The 19950-nt window shown below is 44.2% G+C and overlaps 1 protein-coding gene and 1 long non-coding RNA gene across 5 annotated transcripts in view; one reads left to right on the plus strand and one right to left on the minus strand.

The window, feature by feature from the left end:
• The window catches only part of RASGEF1C (RasGEF domain family member 1C), a 160630-nt gene that overhangs the window by 104528 nt on the left and 36152 nt on the right, over window positions 1-19950 (plus strand). For all 4 annotated transcript variants that reach the window (XM_053298753.1, XM_053298754.1, XM_053298751.1 and 1 more), the window contains 2 exons: window positions 1319-1531; window positions 13529-13603. In XM_053298753.1, the coding sequence (XP_053154728.1) occupies window positions 1319-1531; window positions 13529-13603 (288 nt within the window). The remainder of the gene's footprint in view (window positions 1-1318; window positions 1532-13528; window positions 13604-19950) is intronic.
• LOC128345983 (uncharacterized) lies at window positions 13997-18954 on the minus strand. The gene is made up of 3 exons (XR_008316726.1): window positions 18728-18954; window positions 15091-15226; window positions 13997-14133 (listed from the first exon to the last, which is right to left on the minus strand). It is a non-coding gene; the product is annotated as an uncharacterized LOC128345983 (long non-coding RNA).

Here is a 19950-nt window from a genome sequence, read left to right on the forward strand (position 1 = left end):
GGGGTGCTTCTGGATCCGAGCCTCTCCTTGGTCTCCCAAGGCAGTGGCCAGAAGTGCCTTCTATCAGCTTCAGCTGATACGCCAGCTGCATCCGTTTCTTGAGCTAAACGACCGTAGAAAAGTGGTACATCTGCTGGTAGCCTCAAGACTAGATTACTGCAATGTGCTCTATGTGGGGCTGCCTTTGTGTGTAGTCTGGAAACTACAGCTGGTTCAGAATGCGGCAGCCAGGTTGGTCTCTGGGTCATCTCAGAGAGACCATATCACTTCCATATTGAAAGATCTATACTGGCTGCCAATAAGTTTCCGGGCAAAATACAAGGTGATGTTTATAACCTATAAAGCCCTAAATGGCTTGGGCCCTGGGTATTTAAGAGAACGTCTTCTTCACTATGAACCCCACCACCCATTGAGATCATCAGGAGAGGTCCATCTGCAGGTACCACCGGCTCATTTGGTGGCTGTTCGGGGATGGGCCTTCTCTGCTGCTGCCCCAAAGCTTTGGAATGCGCTCCCTGCTAAAATAATAATAATAATATTTCAGCTCCCTGCTGAAATAATAATAATAACCACCCCGAGACAAAAGTTTGGGGTGGTATACACATTTGATTGAGTGATTGATAAATAAAGGAATAATAAGAAAATAAGAGCCTCCCCATCTCTGACAACTTTTAAAAAGACTTTAGACACACCTATTCACCCAGGCTTTTAATTAAATATTATTTTAACAGTTTTATCATCATTTTAAAATCTTGTTTTAAAATTTAAATTGTAATGTTTTAACTTTTACTATGTCATCTATTTTGTTTTAACTACTGGTTAAGTTTTTTTGTTGCATTTATTTTAACTAATGTTTTAACTTTTTGTTTGCTTGTTGTAAACTACCCAGAGACGTGAGTTTTGGTTGGTATAGAAGTGTATTAAATAAGTAAATAAAAGGAAGGTGATACCTCACAGCAGAGCAAAAACCAAAGTGCCTCAAAACAGAAGGGCAAAGTCAACTGGTAGTGTTAGTTTCCCCCACTCTAGCCTCTGTGTTGACACATCTGGAACTTGCATTGTGGCTGAGCTGGCATGTAACAGATTTGCTTATATGTCTGGCTGGGTACCAGTCTTCTAGTAAAGAGTCATAAGATAGAATTGTAATTAAGCTGACTGGACATTTTAGAATAGTTTGAAAATAAGATTCTAGCTCCCTACTGGCTTATTTGTATTTCTTGAATAGGAAAACTCATTCAAAACTATTATTTTCCACTACTTATGGCTTATAATGTTTAGCTTTTCTTTCCTCTGTGTTTTTCACTCTTCCTCACTTCAGACCTACTGGAAAAAGATGAATCAGCTCTTGCAGGCTCTGAATCAGAAGCTTGCAACTCTTAACCATGGGCAAGAAGGGATAGTGAAGATCAGTGCAACTGTGTCGGACAAGGTGGTTGCTTTTAAAAGTAAACCTCCATCCATTCAAAAAGAAATGTTGAGTGTCTGCAGCGATCCCTACACCTTGGCCCAGCAACTAACACACGTGGAACTGGTAAGTGGAAAATGACTTTATTTTTGCATTCATTCTTAATTGCATAAAAAGTCATGTTAGAAAAATCCCATTGAGATTTAAAAACCTTGCAAACAGAGATAAATCAAGCATAACCAAACCTCCATTTCTTGAAATGTGGGGAGGGGGACTACATATCAGAATGGAACCCCTAGGAGCATGAAACCATTTCTCTAGGGTGAGATCTCACACTGCTGTGTTATAGTAAGTGTCATGTGGCCTTCCATCCATTTGGGTCCTTCCATTCAGGCATTGCCCAGCTGGGAAAGAATAATATATCCCATCACTAATAAAAAGAGATGGCTGTGTATTACTTTACTTGCCTCTGTAAATTGATCTGTATGAGTTGAACTTTAAAGGGGAAAACATGAGCTAAAGGCTGAAAACCAAACAAGACACGTGCTTTTTCAAGCTGGGTCCATCTTTTACTTTTTGTTTTTACTCAGTGAAAATAAGGACATTTCATTTTTACTTTCATGAAAATAAGGGCATTGTTGTGGGACTGAATAAGGACATACCTAGCCAGTCATTTTCTGTCTCCCATGAAGAATGCTGCTGCTAGGGTCTCCTGGAGGGCTTCCCTAAGCCTATAACCTAACATAGAAGTAGGAAAGGCAGAAATCTCAGCCACTAATGCATATGCATATTTTAATACATATGCAGCAGGTAGGCTGAAATTTGTTATTTTTGTGAAAGAGCTAATAATCTGTGATTATCAAACAGATAATAGTAACAATCCTGGGACAGAGATTGGATAATACCTTTAAAGTGATTGTGTGCTTAAGCCCAACAGAAAGCATATTAAGTAGTCATGTCTAGATGTTACCAGCATATGCACCATTGTTTTAAGGTTGTTAATCTCCAGAAATGGATGTAAGTGGTGTATCAGCCGAATCTGATAGAAAGCCCCCTGGCCACTGCCTCAACCTGAGAAACCAGGGAGAAGATTGGGTCCAGAAGTACTCTCAGACTACATACCTGTTCTTTCTGGGGGCAGGCAACCCCATCCAGAACAGACAGATCTAAGCCACTTCCTAAGTTCCAACCTTCCACAATAAGTACCTCTGTCTTGCTTGGATTCAACCTCAGTTTATTCTCCCTCAGCCAGCCCATTATCACCTCTAGGCAGGCATTTAGGGACGTTAGACCACTTCTTGATGAAGCTGACATGGAGAAATGGGTTTGGATGTCATATTGATAACACCCTGCACCAAATCCCCTGATGATCACTCCCAGTAGTTTCATGTAGATGTTAAAAAGCACTGGAGAGAGAATGAAGCCCTGCAGGACCCCATACAATAGTTCTTATTTTGAAGAGATGTAGGAGCAGAGCCACTGCAAAGCAGTGCCTCCCACTCCCAACCCCTTCAAGCGCTCCAGGAGGATACCATGGTCAAAGATATTGAAAGCCACCGAGAGATCCAAAAGATCCAACAGAGTCACACTGCCCCTGTCAGTTCCTAATTGGAGATCATCCAACAGACCAACCAAGGTGTTCTCTACCCCCATAGTGCCCAAAACCAGTTTGAAATAGGTCCAGATAATCTACTTCCTCCAAAACTGCATGGAGCTGGGAGGCTGCCACCCTCTCAATCACCTTGCCCAACCATGGAGGTTGGAGACAGGCCTATAATTGCCTAATTCTGAGGGATCCAATGCCGATTTCTTCAGCAGTAGTCTAATAATTGCCTCTTCGAGACAAGGAGGCATCTTGCTCTCCTTCAGAAAGTAATTAATGATCTTAACAAGACCCTCTCCAATGACCTCACTGTTAGATTGTACAGGTGGTCCTCATTATTCATGGGGGTTCCATTCCAGCTTACAACCACAGGTAAGGAAACCATGAATAAAGAGACCTTGAGTCTATGGGAATTGGGGGGGATTAGGTTCTGGAGCCCTGGAAAATGGCCCAAAAAATAACAAACGACCAGGAAAAAAAGAAATAGGGACAGAGCACAGCACTGTACCTTGGCTACCTCAGTTCTCCCACTCTGCCACTCTCCAGGTGCTCCAGCAGTAGTCTCCAGCTCATCGAGTTATGTATAATAGTGAAGTTTCCCCACACCACAACTGAAGTCCAACACTTAGCAGCACAAACCCTTGGCCTGACTGGTTGGTAGGTTGGCCAAAGAGGCAGCACATTTCAAGTAAACAGACAAAGGGGTGTTGCTTCACTCCACTGGTCCATTGCTTGAGAGCATTCCATCTCTCTCTCCAGTCTCTGGCCTGCTGCAGCAAAAATCAAGTTTTAAAAGCAGTGGAGTTTCTTCACTCCACTGCTGGAGTTTTCTGCACTCCATATCTCTCTCTCCAGCCTGCAGCAGCAGAAATCAAGTTGAAAAAGTGGTGGTGTTCCTTCACTCCACTGCTGGAATTTGCAGCACTCCATCTCAAGACTTCTGCTTGGATCACACATCAGGTAGCAGAAGCAGGCCCTGCAGGGGCAGACCTGCTGCTGACATCATTATTGTCATCATCCTCTTCCTCCTTGAAGCTGTGGAAAGTGCAGATGTTGTTTTCCGATTATGGCCACTCTGCAGTTGAGGTGGTGGGTGTAGCTACCTTTCCATAGTAGCTGGAGATAGTCATCTGCTTCCCCTTGCTTTGCAAAGCCCAGTAGGTGTCCTTATAGAGTTGCAAGCAGTCTCCAACTGCTTTTTGAACTTTATGCTGCACTCCATCAGGGAATCAGTGTTAAACACTTTGTCCTCCAAGGGAGTCCCCAGCTGCAGAACCTCGGGCAGCCCCTTTGTAGTGAGAGGCTTAGGAAGCATCTCTTCCTCTTTCTCCTCTGCTCCCACAATCTCAGGAGCTGCCTGGATGATGTCCTCCAATTCTTCCTCTTTCAACTCCTCCTGATGTCAGCTCATCCTGATGGGATTGGAGGAGTTCCTCCACCTCATGTGGCTCGATGTCTTCCAGGCTCTCTCCACCAATGGTGTGTGCAAGGTTGGTGATCCGCTCTACTTCATCAACTACTGAGGGAACAGCTACAACAGATGAAGAGGTGATTGCCCCAAGCCACAACCTCTTCCAGACTGTGTTCTATGTTTGGGATTTGATCTCTGCAAGAGATGCTGCAATGTTCCCAATGCAATCTGCAATACTGTAGCTCCTCCAGCAATTGTTGACTGTCAGAGAGGGATCAGCTTCCATGAGATCCAGCATCCTCCTGAAAGTGCGGCGAGGGTAATAGGACTTTAAAATCATAATCAGACCATCAGTTGGATCAAGGAGGTGGTGTTGGGTAGCAAGAAGGCGATCTCCAGGTTGGGGGGTGTGAACAGCAGGGGGTCTCAGAATGGCCAGGGGTACTGTCGAGCACCAGGAGGACTCTGAAGGCCAGGTTCTTGAAGGCCAAATCCAAATCTATCTCTGTACATCATTCAGAAAGCAGCTGCTCACCCAGTCAGAGAAAACCACTACAATCATTCATGCTCTCCTCTTGGCTCTCCAGAAGACAGGAAGCTGGCTTTTATTCTTCCCTTTCAGGGCACAATGGTTCTGTGCTTGGTACAGGAGCGTGGGCTTGTTCACATAACCCCCTGAAGCATTGTCACTCACCAGCAGAGTGAGATGGTCCTTGGCTGCCTTAAAACCTGGAGCAATTCTTTCTTCCTTGCTGATGAATGAGCAGGATGCCATCCACTTCCAGAACAGGCCTGTCTCATCAGCAATGGAGACCTGCTTGGGCCTGTACCTTCCAGACTCATTCAGCCATTGGAACTCCACTCAAAAATTTTGTGCTGCCTTGTCTGCTGATGCTGCTTCCCCTGCCAACTTGACATTGTGGAGGCTATAGTGGTGCTTGAATCTTTTTAACCAGCCCTTGCTCACCTGGTAGCCACACTCAGTGCCTTCGGATGTTCCCACTGCTTGACCACTTCCTGCCACAAACTACTTGTAGAGCTGCAGTGCTTTCTCATGGATAACAGGTCCACTCAGTGGCACGTTCCTCTGGGTTTGGTCCTGTATAGATAGTTTATAGATAGAGGGCCTTTTCCATCTGTTCCATGTGGGGATCATGTGAGTGGAATGCCACCTCCAGACTCCGAGATGTACCAGACACCTTCCAGATGTGCCAGATACCTTGCTTTTCTTTATGGAGTAGACAATGGACTCATTGATGTCATAATGGCATTCTACAAATGCCATCCTTTCCCCATGAGCCAACATATCCAGCAGCTTGAACTTCTTGCTCAATTGCAACATTTTGTGATACCTTTTGCCACTCCCCTCAGCAGAGCTCTCTGCTGTGTGCTTGCTCACTTTGATATGTTGGGCAAGGGTCAAGAGGACAGGTAGTAAGATGAAATATCCCAAGCAGCTTGTCTACATCCTCAGGAGTCTCAAACTGAAATTCATGCTGTTGCACACCTCCGCTAGGGGTGTGCACAAAACTGGCTGGCCTGGTTTGGGCCCTGAACCTTCGAACTGAACTAGTTCAATGTCAAACCAGTTTGGCATCAAACCAGTTTGCACATCCCTACTCCACACTAGACTCTGCAGTTACTGTAGAGTCTAGTTCAGCTCGAACACGAGACATTTTATCTCCAAAAAATTCATTTAAAACATCACAACAGGTAACGGATGGATCCAAATTCTCGTTCAAGGGAGGAGGGGCATATACTAGTCCTCTCACAACCCTAGACAACTCCACTGGACGTGAACTTGCAGAATCAGTGCAGGGAGAAAAGAACTGCTTTGTTGCACGCATTGCCAGAGCATAGATCTTTAAATGTGCTCTGTGTCGAATCTCTGTCAGATTTGAGCCGAGTCTTTCTCCACTTGTGCTCTAGCTGTCTACTATGCCATTTCAGCTCCTGTAGTTCTTCCGTATACCAAGGGGCTAATTTAGAAGTGCATTGGAGAGGGCACTTAGGAGCAATCATGTCTACCACCCTAGTAAGTTCATTATTCCAAGTCTAAACCAGGGCATCAACAGAATCACTGGCAGAACCAACCTTAAAGCTTTCCAAGGCTTCTTGGAATCTTATTGGATCCAATAGCCTTTTAGGGTGGACCATCCTAATAGGTCCTTAACCTCTGCAGAGGAGGTTTATGGCTGTGAGTCCAAACTTAACCAGATGGTGGCCCGTCTATGACAACGGGGAAATCACAGGAGTCCACACTCATGGAACACTATCCTGATCAAAGCAAAAAACCAAATCAAGTGTGTAACCAACAACATGCAATGGTCCCGAGACCATTTGGGATAAGCCCATAGTTGTCTTGGCCGCTATGAATTCCTGAACTGATCCTGACAAATTGGTTCCAAAGTGAACATTAAAGTCTCCCAGAATTATCAGTATGGGAGACTTCAATGCTACTCTGCAACCACATCAGTCAGCTCAGTTAGGAAATCTGTTGGGCATCAGGGTGAACAGCACACCAACATAAATCCCAGTCTGACCTGGCATTACACAGAAGCAAGGTGACATTCTATGGGAGGTTGGTACTGCTCTCCAAGATCAAAGAGCTGGCAGTGGGGGGGGGGCCTGGAAGAGTAACATCTATTACATTTCTGATCTCCCTTCTCCTGTAATGGTCTGATACCCTGCCAATGCCACATCTTTCTCTGTTCCCCACCTCTACTGGAATAGCCCCTGGGACAATTGATAGCATTTTTAAAAAAACAACCTAGGGATAGTATGTCCCAGTAAGGCCCATAATAGCGCTAATCAAAGCAGTTCAACATTTATCAATTCATAAAAGAAATAACTTTCTCTCCTTCCCTTTTGAAAGGAACCCTAGTTAAGACTCTTATCCTAGCACAAACCTTTTGTCTATGGGGAGTATGGAATGGAATAGAATCTTTATTTCGGTCATTGACCAGACAAAAATACAACACAAGGAGCGCCTTGTGAGCACAGTGTGAAGCACCATAAGAGGGTTTGCAGGGAGAGAGGGCTTTACCTCCTCTCCCTGCACACAGGCAGGCAGCTCATCCTGGGTGGCCAGGTCAGCTGCCCACACAATTACCGGCTCTGTCATGGGGCTAGTTGGGGCAGCAGGGATCAGGGGCCTCCCGGCCCCCAGAAGTACCAGAATGCCCTGTGCAAGTGTGCGGGGTATTCTGGGGAGCCCCCTGTTGGGGGTCTACTCAGTTGCTGCACCGTGGAGCCATGCCGTAGTGACACACAACCAGGAAAATGGGGTTAGCAGAGCACGCGCTCCACTAACCTTGTTTAACGGGGGGCATGTAAGAGGACTGGCTGCCAGGAGCCGCATAGCTTTCATTGCAGCACATGACCAGCCGAAATCAGGCTGGGCTCCCTTAGCCCAGTTTTGGTTGGTTGTGAGAATAGCCTCAATAGAGAAGTAGTAACCTCCAGCAATTTGCCAGTACTTTCTGCCAGTACTTTCTTACAAAACACCATTTACAATATAACTATATATAGTACAATTGACACTCATGGTTTTACCAATTGCTTCCTTACACAACTTGCAATGTAGTAAAATTTTGCCACCTTGGTGAAAATATTAATATCACTGTCAGACAAAAGGAGAGACACATAAAAGATTGATGGCCTACTTGGGAATCTAGACAAAATAGGTGACAAAAGTGCTCACCAAATATTTCTATAAAATCGCTATAAAATAAACAGTGAAGAAACACATGATCAGTTGTCTCAACCGCTCCTGACTGACACAGGCATAACCGTTGGGCAAAAGGAATACCAAGATAGCAACTGTCTAGGAGAGCTGAGGGCAGTGCATTCAAGCATGCCAAGACAAATGCCTTTCTCAATTTGGCAAGAACAAGCTCATCTAAATAGTTAGCTGGTCTATGAGGGTGAGTTGCATTACCTAAGAAAGGTAAATGTCAGATTCAGGCCCTGTCTTCCCGAGTCACTTTGTCCCAAATCTGATGCCTAATTATCTCCTTGGCTTTAAAGATCCCTAAGGAGACCAACGTGGGTATACTTAGCCCATAACTTTCTAATTTCCTCTCCACTCCCTCTTTCCATGCAGATGCAAAGTTGTCCTTCAGGACAATGGGAAGTAGACAAAGCAGAGCTCTCTTTATAGGCCAAGCCTAGAAACCCTAGAATATTTTGAATGCAGCCAGCCCCTTACAGATGCTGCTCACTGAGTATACTCCTAGCAACTAGCTATAGGAATGAAAGGGGGAGTCGCCACACATTCTGGTAATAATAATAATTATTATTATTATTATTATTATTATTATTATTATTATTATTATTATTACATTTATATCCCACTCTTCCTCCAAGGAGCCCAGAGCGGTGTACTACATACTTGAGTTTCTCTTTCACAACAACCCTGTGAAGTAGGTTAGGCTGAGAGAGAAGTGACTGGCCCAGAGTCACCCAGCTAGTTTCATGGCTGAATGGGGATTTGAACTCGGGTCTCCCCGGTCCTAGTCCAGCACTCTAACCATTGGAAGCATGCTTGTATTCTTTTTAGTACTGATTTAGTATTTGTGTTGTTCATATGGAAATTTCATATAAAATAATGAATTATTTGAGGGGGGGTGCTGTAATAGATTATAGTACTTAATGATAGTACTTAATGGTCGACATCCTGCTTTAGGCAGTGGCAGCTTCCTAGGAAGACATTCTCATGCTGCGGAGAGCTTTCTTAGTGCAGAGATGGGGTAAAATATTTGCCAGTCTCTGTTTCCTCCAGAAATACATTGTGCCCTCTGAAAATATGTCCCTGAGGGTCACACAGCCTTCAGGAACATATATTCTGAGGGTGCAGGGCAATTCTAGGGGAAGCAGAGATTAACAAAAATAGCCCCCACATGTACACACCCAGTGTGTTCCACATTGCAGAGATCTGGAAGCCTTCTGTAGTACAGGTTATCTTCCTGGCATGCTGCTGTTGTCTTAGGATGTCAGTCACTTTCCCCCCATTTACCAAAAAAAAGTAGTTTAGCTTTGTAGTTTGAACTACGTTTTATAAAATGTGTTATTTATATTCACTTTCTATACCACCTTTCATAAAACTATCCCAAGGTGGTTTGCAAAAGTTAAAATACAACAAAAAAATCCATATAAGTTGTAATTACCATTAAACTACATGAAAGGTAGTGTTACAAGTAGTTAATGTCTTTTCCATCACTGATACAAACTAGACTCAGTTGAAAATGCATTTGTGGCAGTGCCAGCACCAGGTGTGTTTGTGCCCCTTGCCAAATGCCATTGTGGGCCCCTATTGCTGGCATGGTGTGGCAGTTGTACTGGCATCCACCACCTTTCTATGCCAGTAATACAATGTGCTGGTCCCTATAGGTTTGTCTGGGGGAATGGGAGGAGTGTATTACATTATAGGTAAACAAAGATGGGAGGCACAATTAGCACTGCTTCTAAAGGGTGATCCAGGTGATTGCTGAGGAAAGCCACCAGAGCGGCTTGGGAGAGGCTTACCTAAGTGGCGGTGATTGTGCTCTAGACCACTTTTTGGCAGCTGTGCTGCTAGAGTTGGCCATTTTTGTCAGTAATGCCATGTCCTAGTCGCTATTATTATTATTATTATTATTATTATTATTATTATTATTATTTCTTGTTTACACAGTCAGACAGGTGTTATTGACTGGATAAAACAAACCAGTCAATAACACCTGTCTGACTGTGTAAACAAGAAATAATAATAACAATAATATGACTCCGTCTCATGATGCAATGGCAGGGACAAACACATTGCAGCTGTGGTTCTTGTCCAGTCCTACCCAGGAGCAAGTAATACCAGCTTGCGAGGCTTTGGGGAGGAGTGCAGGTTTGATTGAGAAGACGGAAAGGAAAGAAAGGGTTAAACACCTGATCTTCAAGTAGACTTTTAGGACTGTTAATCAGTAACAGGCACAGAATTGTTGATCTCCCTTACCATGTCTACTTTAACCCTTAATTGTCGTCTGGAATATCTTCCTTGCTTCTGTGCTATCAATTGTGTTCATGACTTAAAGCAGAAGGACCTAATCAACTAACCAGCAGTTTACAAGTCTTTTAAAAAATGTCTCCCCTTTCCCTGTGCTTTTTTTCCTAATGAAAATCTCATCCTTACACGTTTCTGTTTGGCTGGTTAGAGACAACTTACTTGTAACTTCAGGTTATAGTATTGTCAACTAATATCCTCTCATTTCACTGTCTTCTAAAATAATTTTAAATTACCATAAGTCTCCCTCTTTGTTACAGTTGACTATTATTGTATTTGATAATTCACCATTGTATTTGTTACTTCATTTTGTTCGGTTGAACACCCAAGCCTAAGGGATCTAAACAGGAGATTTGGAGCTGGGCGTTACCAGTATGCTGATGAGGTGGGTCTCACGATCAGTGAGACCCACTTTTGCCGGTTTCCCCGCAGATGAGCAGGGCGGGAGCCCTGGGTGGCCGGATCGCCCACACATGCCCACACGATGGCTGGGGAGTTTGGGGGCCACGTGGCCCCCAGAAGCTCCAGTATGCCCTGCACGAACACTTTTCAGCCTCCCGCCGGGAGTCTACTCGTGAGTAGCCACAGCGCTGAGCTGCACCGCGGCTACTCACAATCCCAAAAACTGGGTTTGTGGAGTGCTCGAGGCTCAAGAACCACCAGGCTCGCAGCCAAGCCCAGTGGTTCACACAATTGTAGGAAATCTACAATTAGATGTAGGATTTTCTACAATTGTGTGAATAGCCTCAATGACACCCAGATCTACTTGTGCATGTCAACTTCTTCAGGAGCTAGCATATCCTCCCTAAATCCCTGCCTGGAAGCAGTAATGGGCTGGATGAGGGAGAACAAACTGAAGCTGAATCCAGATAAGATGGAGGTACTTATTGTGCGGGGTCAGAACTCTAGAGACGATTTTGATCTGCTTGTTCTAGATGTCACACTTCCCCAAAAGGAACAGGTTCGCAGTCTGGGAGTACTTCTGGATTCACACCTCTCCCTGGTTTCTCAGGTTGAGGCAGTGGCCAGGGGTGCTTTCTATCAGCTCCGGCTGATATGCCAGCTGCGCCCGTTTCTTGAGATCAATGACAAAACAGTGGTACATTTGTTGGTAACCTCCAGACTGGACTTCTGTAATGTGCTCTACATGGGGCTGCCTTTGTACGTAGTCCGGAAACTTCAGCTGGCTCAGAATGCGGCAGCCAGGTTGGTCTCTGGGTCATGTCAGAGAGACCACGTTACTCCTTTACTGATGGAACTACACTGGCTGTCAATAGGTTTCTGGACAAAATACAAAGTGCTAGTTATAACTTATAAAGCCCTAAATGGCGTAGGCCCTGGGTATTTAAGAGAGTGTCTTCTTCACTATGAGCCCCACTGCCTATTGAGGTCATCTGAGGAGGTCCGTCTCCAGTTACCGCCAACTCGTTTGGTGGCTACACAGAGATGGGCTTCCTCGGTCGCTGCCCCAAGATTGTGGAATGCGCTCTCTGCTGAGATATGATCCTCCCCATCTCTGGCAATTTTTAAAAAACACTTGAAAACCCATCTTCTCACCCAAGCTTTCTCAGCTTCCTAAATTTTTAGGTTTTAATTTCTGGTTTATTTTTAAATTGTTAAATTGTTTTTCGTTTTTGTATATGTTTTTAACTTGTTTTATGCTATTGTTAACTGCCCAGAGACGAAGGTTTGGGGCGGTGTACAAATTAGATAGATAGATAGATAGATAGATAGATAGATAGATAGATAGACAGACCTTGATTTTAATATTACTTTAGAGTATGTATATTTTGAAAAAGATACATTCGTTGTTAGATGCTCAGTACTTTAGTAGTCCATGTATTGGTTACATCCAGACTTGATAGCTGTAATAGGTTCCAGATGGGGCTGTCCTAAAAAATGGCCTGGAAACTCCAGGAGGTTTTTCAACCCGGCTTTTAGTTTGCATCTCCTCTGCGAGCTATCAGGGAGTACTTCACACACAATTCAGGTTTTTATCATCATGCATTAGAGTGTAGCCTGGTTTATATCTGGGGTTAAAAATCCACTTTTTGCATTGTTTTTTGGTGAGCACCTTCGAATTTGCAGTAAAGCCTTGCAGAAAACCCACAGTAAAGCCTGCTGACAGAGAAGAGAGCTGGACTTCTGGTAGCAAGCATGACTTGTCCCCATAGCTAAGCAGGGTCTGCCCTGGTTGCATATGAATGGGAGACTTGATGTGTGCGCACTGCAAGATATTCCCCTCAGGGGATGAAGCTGCTCTGGGAAGAGCAGATGGTTTTAAGTTCCCTCCCTGGCTTCTCCAAGATAGGGCTGAGAGAGATTCCTGCCTGCAACCTTGGAGAAGCCGCTGCCAGACTGTGAAGACAATACTGAGCTAGATAGACCAATGGTCTGACTCAGTATATGGCAGTTTCCTATGTTCCTTTGTTCCTGTGACGGGGAAAGCTCCAGCTGGTGCAAAATATGGCAGCCAGGCCACTGACAGGTGTGAGTCACTCACATCACACCTATCTAACAATTACACTGGTTGCCAATTTCTTTTCAGATCCACTTCAAGGTGCTGATTTAACCTTGAAAGTTCTGTACAGTTTAAGTTTTTTTTAAGGACTACATGTGCCCATTTGAACTTACCTGGGCCTTAAGATCATAATCTCAGGCCTTGCTGCCAGTCAAATTTATTCATTAACCCAAATTTGACTGGTGACCTCCAGGGACAGCATTTTCTGTGGTGGCACCACCTCCCTACTCACTGTGACCCAGCAGGCCCCTACACTCTCAATACCTTTTAATTTTAGTTGTCTTTTTAGCTGATTTTATAATTTATATACAACTAGCTTTTATCTTGCTGCCATATTGCCTTGTTGCCTTTTCTTTTAATATGGATTTCTTTTTCATATTGAAAACTGCTTTGTGTAATATTATTTTTTAAAGCTATAAAAATATAAAAAGTATCGAAATATTTAAGTAAATCAATCTGAATCTGTAATATTTCAAGCGTTATGAAGTGAATAACATTCATACATGAATCTTGGCCCATCAGAAAACACCGTTTTCTCACTTTGTTTCTTGCAAAAGGAAAGACTGAGTCACATTGGCCCTGAAGAATTTGTTCAAGCATTTGTCCATAAAGATCCTTTGGAAAGCACAAAGGTATGATTAGTAATAATTTACAATTTCCAAGTTACATGATGTATTCTAGATAAGCAAATCAAAGAGCAGAATGTGTGGTAGTTTTGTTTGGGCCAGTCAATGGGCACTGAACACCTGAGTGCATTTATTTACAGAGATTCCCATAGGAAATGGGTTTCCATTTCCAACCCATTTGGTTTACATATGCTTAAAGCATTGGTGCATCTTTGTGGTATCAAGATCATTGTGATTATGCACTAAATGTGAAGCTGAAATGAGCCCATGTAGCTACCTCGTACCTGATTATCTTACAGGATTTCAAGTGTTCCCCATGATGACCACCTTTGATAGCAAAACTGTGTATCCATAAACTCTGGGATATATGGAAAAAGCATGCTTTTATAATGGTAATTGGCAATATAATTTAATAATTAGTTAATTTGGCAAAATTCTAGTATGAGGGAAATTAGGTTCTGCCTTGGAGAAGTACAAGCAGTCTGTGCACTCAGTTCCAGTCTCGTTAACCTCAAGGCCAGCATCCTCATTAGCATCTGTGGAGTGAAAATGGGAGGAACTATTGTTCTATCTATTGGTGCACAAATCATTTTTCAGAAGAAGCATTTAACATATTACTTGTAAGAGCAAGTAAGTAGAATTGAAATATTTCAAATAGGTTTGAAATAGAAACATGGGGTGCATTGGCTCATTATCCAACTGGGACTGTATAACAGTGCTTAGTTTCTGCATTTTTTGTTGTGGCTGTAGGAGAAGATTACAGTCATCCCTGGCCAACCGCGAGGGTTCCGTTCCTGGAAAACCTCATGGTTGGCAAATTTGTGGTTGACAAGGCATTCAGCTAATGGGAAACGGGGTTAGGGGAATCACAGTCACAAAAAGACCAAAAAACCCAGTTAAAAATAGGAAAAAAGCCCCTGACCCCCGGAAATTGCCACGAACCCCCCAAATGCCCCTGGAAATCCCCCAACCACCAAATTTCCCCCAGAGCCCCGGAAATTGCCACGAACCCCCCAAATGCCCCTGGAAATCCCCCAACCCCCAAATTTCCCCCTGACCCCTGGAAATGACCCCCAGAAATGACCTCCTGACCCCTAAAATCCCCCCAAAAACCCAAATTTCCAAAAAATCTTGCCAAACCATGGATATGCAGGTCACAGTTGGCAATACCTGCCACAATTTCCCAGTTGCAGATACTGAAATCTGCAAGTGGGAAACCCATGGTTGGCGAGGGACAACTGTACATTTTTACCTTTGAATTCCAAGCAACAGTTGGGTTTATCTTTGTAGGTTATTAGGGCTGCCAAGTTGCAACCTAGGGATCAGTAAAGGTAAAGTGTGCCGTCAAGTTGATGTCAACTCCTGGTGACCCCAGAGCCCTGAGGTTGTCTTTGGTAGAATACAGGAGAGGTTTACCATTGCCTTCTCCCACGCAGTGTGAGATTATGCCTTTCAGCATCTTCCTATTTCACTGTTGCCTGATATAGCTGTACCTTTAAATGCCTTGACACTCATTCTGTCTCTTTGCTTTTTCTGTTATCTGCCCCTCTCAGTATAGCAGACGCATCTGGGGGCAGACAATAGGACTGAGGGAGTAATAAGCAGGCGGTTTCCCAGACTGGGGTTTTACTGTAGGAGAAAGTGGTGTAAGAACTACAGGTGAAACTCGGAAAATTAGACTATCGTGCAAAAGTCCATTAATTTCAGTAATGCAAATTAAAAGGTGAAACTGATATATGAGACAGACGCATTACATGCAAAGCGAGATAAGTCAAGCCTTAATTTGTTATAATTGTGATGATCATGGCATACAGCTCATGAAAACCCCAAATCCACAATCTCAGAAAACTAGAATATTACATGGAACCAAGAAGACAAGGATTGAAGAATAGAACAATATCGGACCTCTGAAAAGTATAAGCATGCATATGTATTCAGTACTTGGTTTGGGCCCCTTTTGCAGCAATTACTGCCTCAATGCGGCGTGGCATGGATGCTATCAGCCTGTGGCACTGATGAGGTATTATGGAAGACCAGGATGCTTCATTAGCGGCCTTCAGCAATTCTGCATTGTTTGTTCTTATGTCTCTCATCCTTCCCTTGGCAATGCCCCATAGATTCTCTATGGGGTCAGGTCAGGCGAGTTTGCTGGCCAGTCAAGCACAGTACACTGTATACTTTTCAGAGGTCCGATATTGTTCTATTCTTCAATCCTTGTCTTATTGGTTCCATGTAATATTCTAATTTTCTGAGATTGTGGATTTGGGGTTTTCATGAGCTGTATGCCATGATCATCACAATTATAACAAATTAAGGCTTGACTTATCTTGCTTTGCATGTAATGTGTCTGTCTCATATATCAGTTTCACCTTTTAATTTGCATTACTGAAATTAATGGACTTTTGCACGACATTCTAATTTTCCGAGTTTCACCTGTAGAGTATATAAAGCACATATAAGTGCATAAAAGCATAAATAAGCATAAATCAAACTAAATTGGGGCCATTCACATTGCTGGTTTTTATTACAGCTGATTATGTTTCATTACAATTTTTCAAACATAGATTTATTCACACAACCAGCTTCCCCTTGATCCCTCCTTCCCAGCAGTGTTCTTGTGCAAGTACACCAGAACACTAGAGCAACTGGAAGGTATACTACATCCCTGCCTCACTGGAAAGGATATCTTATGGAACAGCAGGGTACCGGGCAGGTCTCCTCCCCAGACACCACAGAACAGTTATTACTTCTTTCTCTGTTTTTGAAAAGAAATTCAAACATTGCTGGGTTACTCTGATATATTGGTGGTGCTGTACAAGAGCATGGGGCAGGTGTGTGTGTGTGGGGTGTGTGTGTGTGTGTGTGTGTGTAGATAGATAGATAGATAGATACTCTATGGAGCAGAACAGCGGCTTCCCAATCCCCTTCAACTCTACTTTTTCTGTGTACCAGGAATATAATCTGCCCCATCTCTCACATCCCTCCACAACAGAGATTGAAACCTGCTATGGATTTTGCAGTAGCTGAACCTTCCCATTGCTCTAGTGTACTTCTGTTTGAGTGCTAGAACACTGCGGGGTGGCAGCCGGTGGGGTGGTGGTGGTAGTTAAGTATTAGATGGAGTTCTGGACCAGAAATAGACTGCAAGACTCAGAAAACAAGTCTGCCCAGGAGTGGAATTCAAAGGGATGGCAGGTGGAGCCAGCACTCCCCAAAGTCACTCTCAGACAGGTAGGCACACCTCCATCTCACACTTTATCTGGAGGGGTTTCTCCATATAGAGGGGTCTCTCAATATGACTCCATAAAAATGCTGGAGTATCAAACGCAACAGTTTTCAGCACTCCCCCAAAGTGCAACTTTTTAAAATACGTGTATGTTATGCATTAGGGATGTGCAAAAAATTTCGGGCACAGAACGATCTGTGCCCGAAACGAACAATTTCGGGTGATTTGGGGCTGAACCGAATCACCCCCGATGTCCCCCGATATTTTTCGGGCACGAGCCGAATCACCCGAATTTCGGGCATGAAAAATTCGGGTGATTCGATTCACGGTTGATTTTTGGTGAATTTTTAAAGTTTTGGTGACTTTGGGGCAGTTCGGGGGCATAGCATGGGATCTGGGCAAAAGGAGTGGGGTGGGTGGTAGTGCCTAATGGGTGCAGGCTACCACCCCAATTTCAGGGGGATTGGGCAAAGGGCTGATTTTTGGTAAATTTCTGAAAATTTCATGTCTTTGGGGCAGATTGGGGCATATTGGGGCAGAAAGTGGGGCCTGGGGCAGAATAGTGGGGTGGGGTGGTAGTGCCTAATGGGTGGAGGCTACCACCCCAATTTCAGGGGGTTTGGACAAAGGGCTGATTTTTTGAGAATTTTTGAAGTTTTAGTGACTTTGGGGCAGTTTGGGGGCAGAAAGTGGATCTGCCCCAAAATAGTGGGGTGGGGTGGTAGTGCCTAATGGTTGGAGGCTACCACCCCAATTTCAGGGGGATTGGGCAGAGGGCTGATTTTTTGAGAATTTTTGAAGTTTGGGTGTCTTTGGGGCAGATTGGGGGCAGAAAGTGGATCTGCCCCAAAGGAGTGGGGTGGGCTGGTAAATAGTGCCTAATGGGTGGAGGCTACCACCCATCCCCAGTTTAAGAGTGATTGGGCAGAGGGGTGAATTATGGTGAATTTATTTGTATGAGGTTTGTCTTCATAAGGTGAAGTGTGCTAAATTGATTACTTCCTCATATTATTCATAGTAAAGGAAAGTGTGAAAAAGTGGAAGTGGGGTCATGAGAGTTGTTTAATTGAAAAAAATCTCGGCTCAGGGGATTGCTTACATTTTAAAGCAACCCCTGCTTCATGTGCTTCTCCCAATCATACAAATCCCTATATCTCTCTTCAAAATCCTTAGCTTTGGGATATATTTTCTACGACACAAGTATTATATGCCAGGTTCAAACCCTGGCATCTTGAAGTAGGACAGAAAAAGTCACATCTGAAGCCCTGGGCAGCTACTATCAATCAGTATAATCAATAATGAGTAGAAGGACCAATATAGAGCTTCCTGTGCTGCTCTATGCTAGATATATTTTCAAACATTGTAAGCAGCAGATCCCTGCAAAATATTCTTTTCCGTATTATTCCAGTCAGGAGAGCCCCATTTCCCCAACTTCCACTTAATTCAAATCCCCCTTTACCCATCCATAAACCCTTAATTGGAAATTATCACATTAATGAAGAAAAAATAAAATGCGTGGTTTGCAGCTCGTAGAAAGTGTCGATTTAATGTGCGGCAGCTGTGGAAAAGACTAGTTCCATGCTTGGAATCATTCAGAAGAAGCTTGAAAATAAAACTGCTAATATTGTAATGCCTTTATACAAAACGATGGTGCGGGCACATTTGTATTACTGCATGCAGGTCTTGTCACCATTAGGGATGTGTGAACCAGCTTGAGGTTGAAGTGGTTTACCATCAAACTGGGCCAGCTCGAGGGCTCACCCTCCAGCTGGACTGGGCCTGGTTCAGCTGGACCTCGAGCCAAACCCCACAGGCCGGCTTGGAGCCAGTTTGGGGATTCCGAGGTATTTATTTATTTATTTATTTATTTATTTATTTATTTATTTATTTATTCAATGACTCACTGCCAGGTCCAGGGGTGCTGCTGCAGGGGGATCTCTGCCATCTCCCCCTCCCCCCAGTGGCCTTCCCCCGTTCTTCAAAGAGCCTCCAGGGCAAATGTGCGGCGACCTCCAAAATGGCCATCACCACTGGAGGAAGGGCTGGAACAGCCCCAGAATGGGCTTGAATGCCCCTTTGAAGAGCAGGGGAAGCCCGGCAGCAGGAGGGGAGATGGCAGAGACCCGGTAGCGGAAACACCCCCAGACCTGGCAGTGAGTCCTAAAAAAACCCCAACAATTTATTTAAACCATAGAAACCCTAAACTGGCTCAAATTCGAGCTGAGCACAGGGTCTATTCGGGGGACATATACTTAAAATGCCCAGTTCAGTTCGAATCAGGTCCAGACTCAAACCAAACCAGGCAAAATGGTTTTGTGAACACCCCTAGTCACCATATCTTAAGAAGGACATTGTAGAACTGGAAAAGGTGCAGAAGAGGGCAACCAAGATGATCAGGGGCCCAGAGCACCTTTCTTATGAGGCAAGGCTATAACACCTGGGGTGGGGTTAGTTTTTGAAAAAAGACAAGTGATGGGAGACATGATTGAGATCTATAAAATCATGCATAGTGTGGAGAAAGTTGATAGACAGAAATGTTTCTCCCTCTCACATAACACTAGAATCAGGGGTCACCCCATGAAACTGATTGCCAAGAAATTTAGGACCAACAAAAGGAATTATTTTTTCACACAATGTATAATCAACCTATGGAATTCTCTGCCACAAGATGTGGTGACAGCCAACAACTTGGATGGCTTTAAGAGGGGGTTGGATAAATTTGTGGAGGGCAGGTCTATCAATGGCTACTAGTCGGAGGGCTATAGGCCACCTCCAGCCTGCCTCAGAGGCAAGATGCCTCTAAATACCAGTAGCAGGGGAATAGCAGTAGGAGAGAGGGAGCAGGTGAGTAGCAGTAGCAGGGGGTAGCAGTAAGAGGGAGTAGCAGTAGGAGAGAGGTCAAGCTGAAACCCTCAGGCTGACTTGGAGCTGGTTCAGGGGATCTACAGTTGGGGGGAAATGATTTAATTCACCACTTGGTTCGGTGGCCTTGTGGGTGCTGCCATGGCAACGGGGGGCCTCTGGAAGTTCAGCCTCCCCCTGGTCTACAAAGGGCCATTTCGGCTCTTTCTGAGGTGGCAGTGGCCATTTTAGAGACCATCGCAAATGACCAGTGTGCATGCATGGT

This window comes from Hemicordylus capensis, chromosome 2 (genome assembly GCF_027244095.1).
Source record: "Hemicordylus capensis ecotype Gifberg chromosome 2, rHemCap1.1.pri, whole genome shotgun sequence".
Classification (NCBI taxonomy): Eukaryota; Metazoa; Chordata; class Lepidosauria; order Squamata; family Cordylidae; genus Hemicordylus; species Hemicordylus capensis.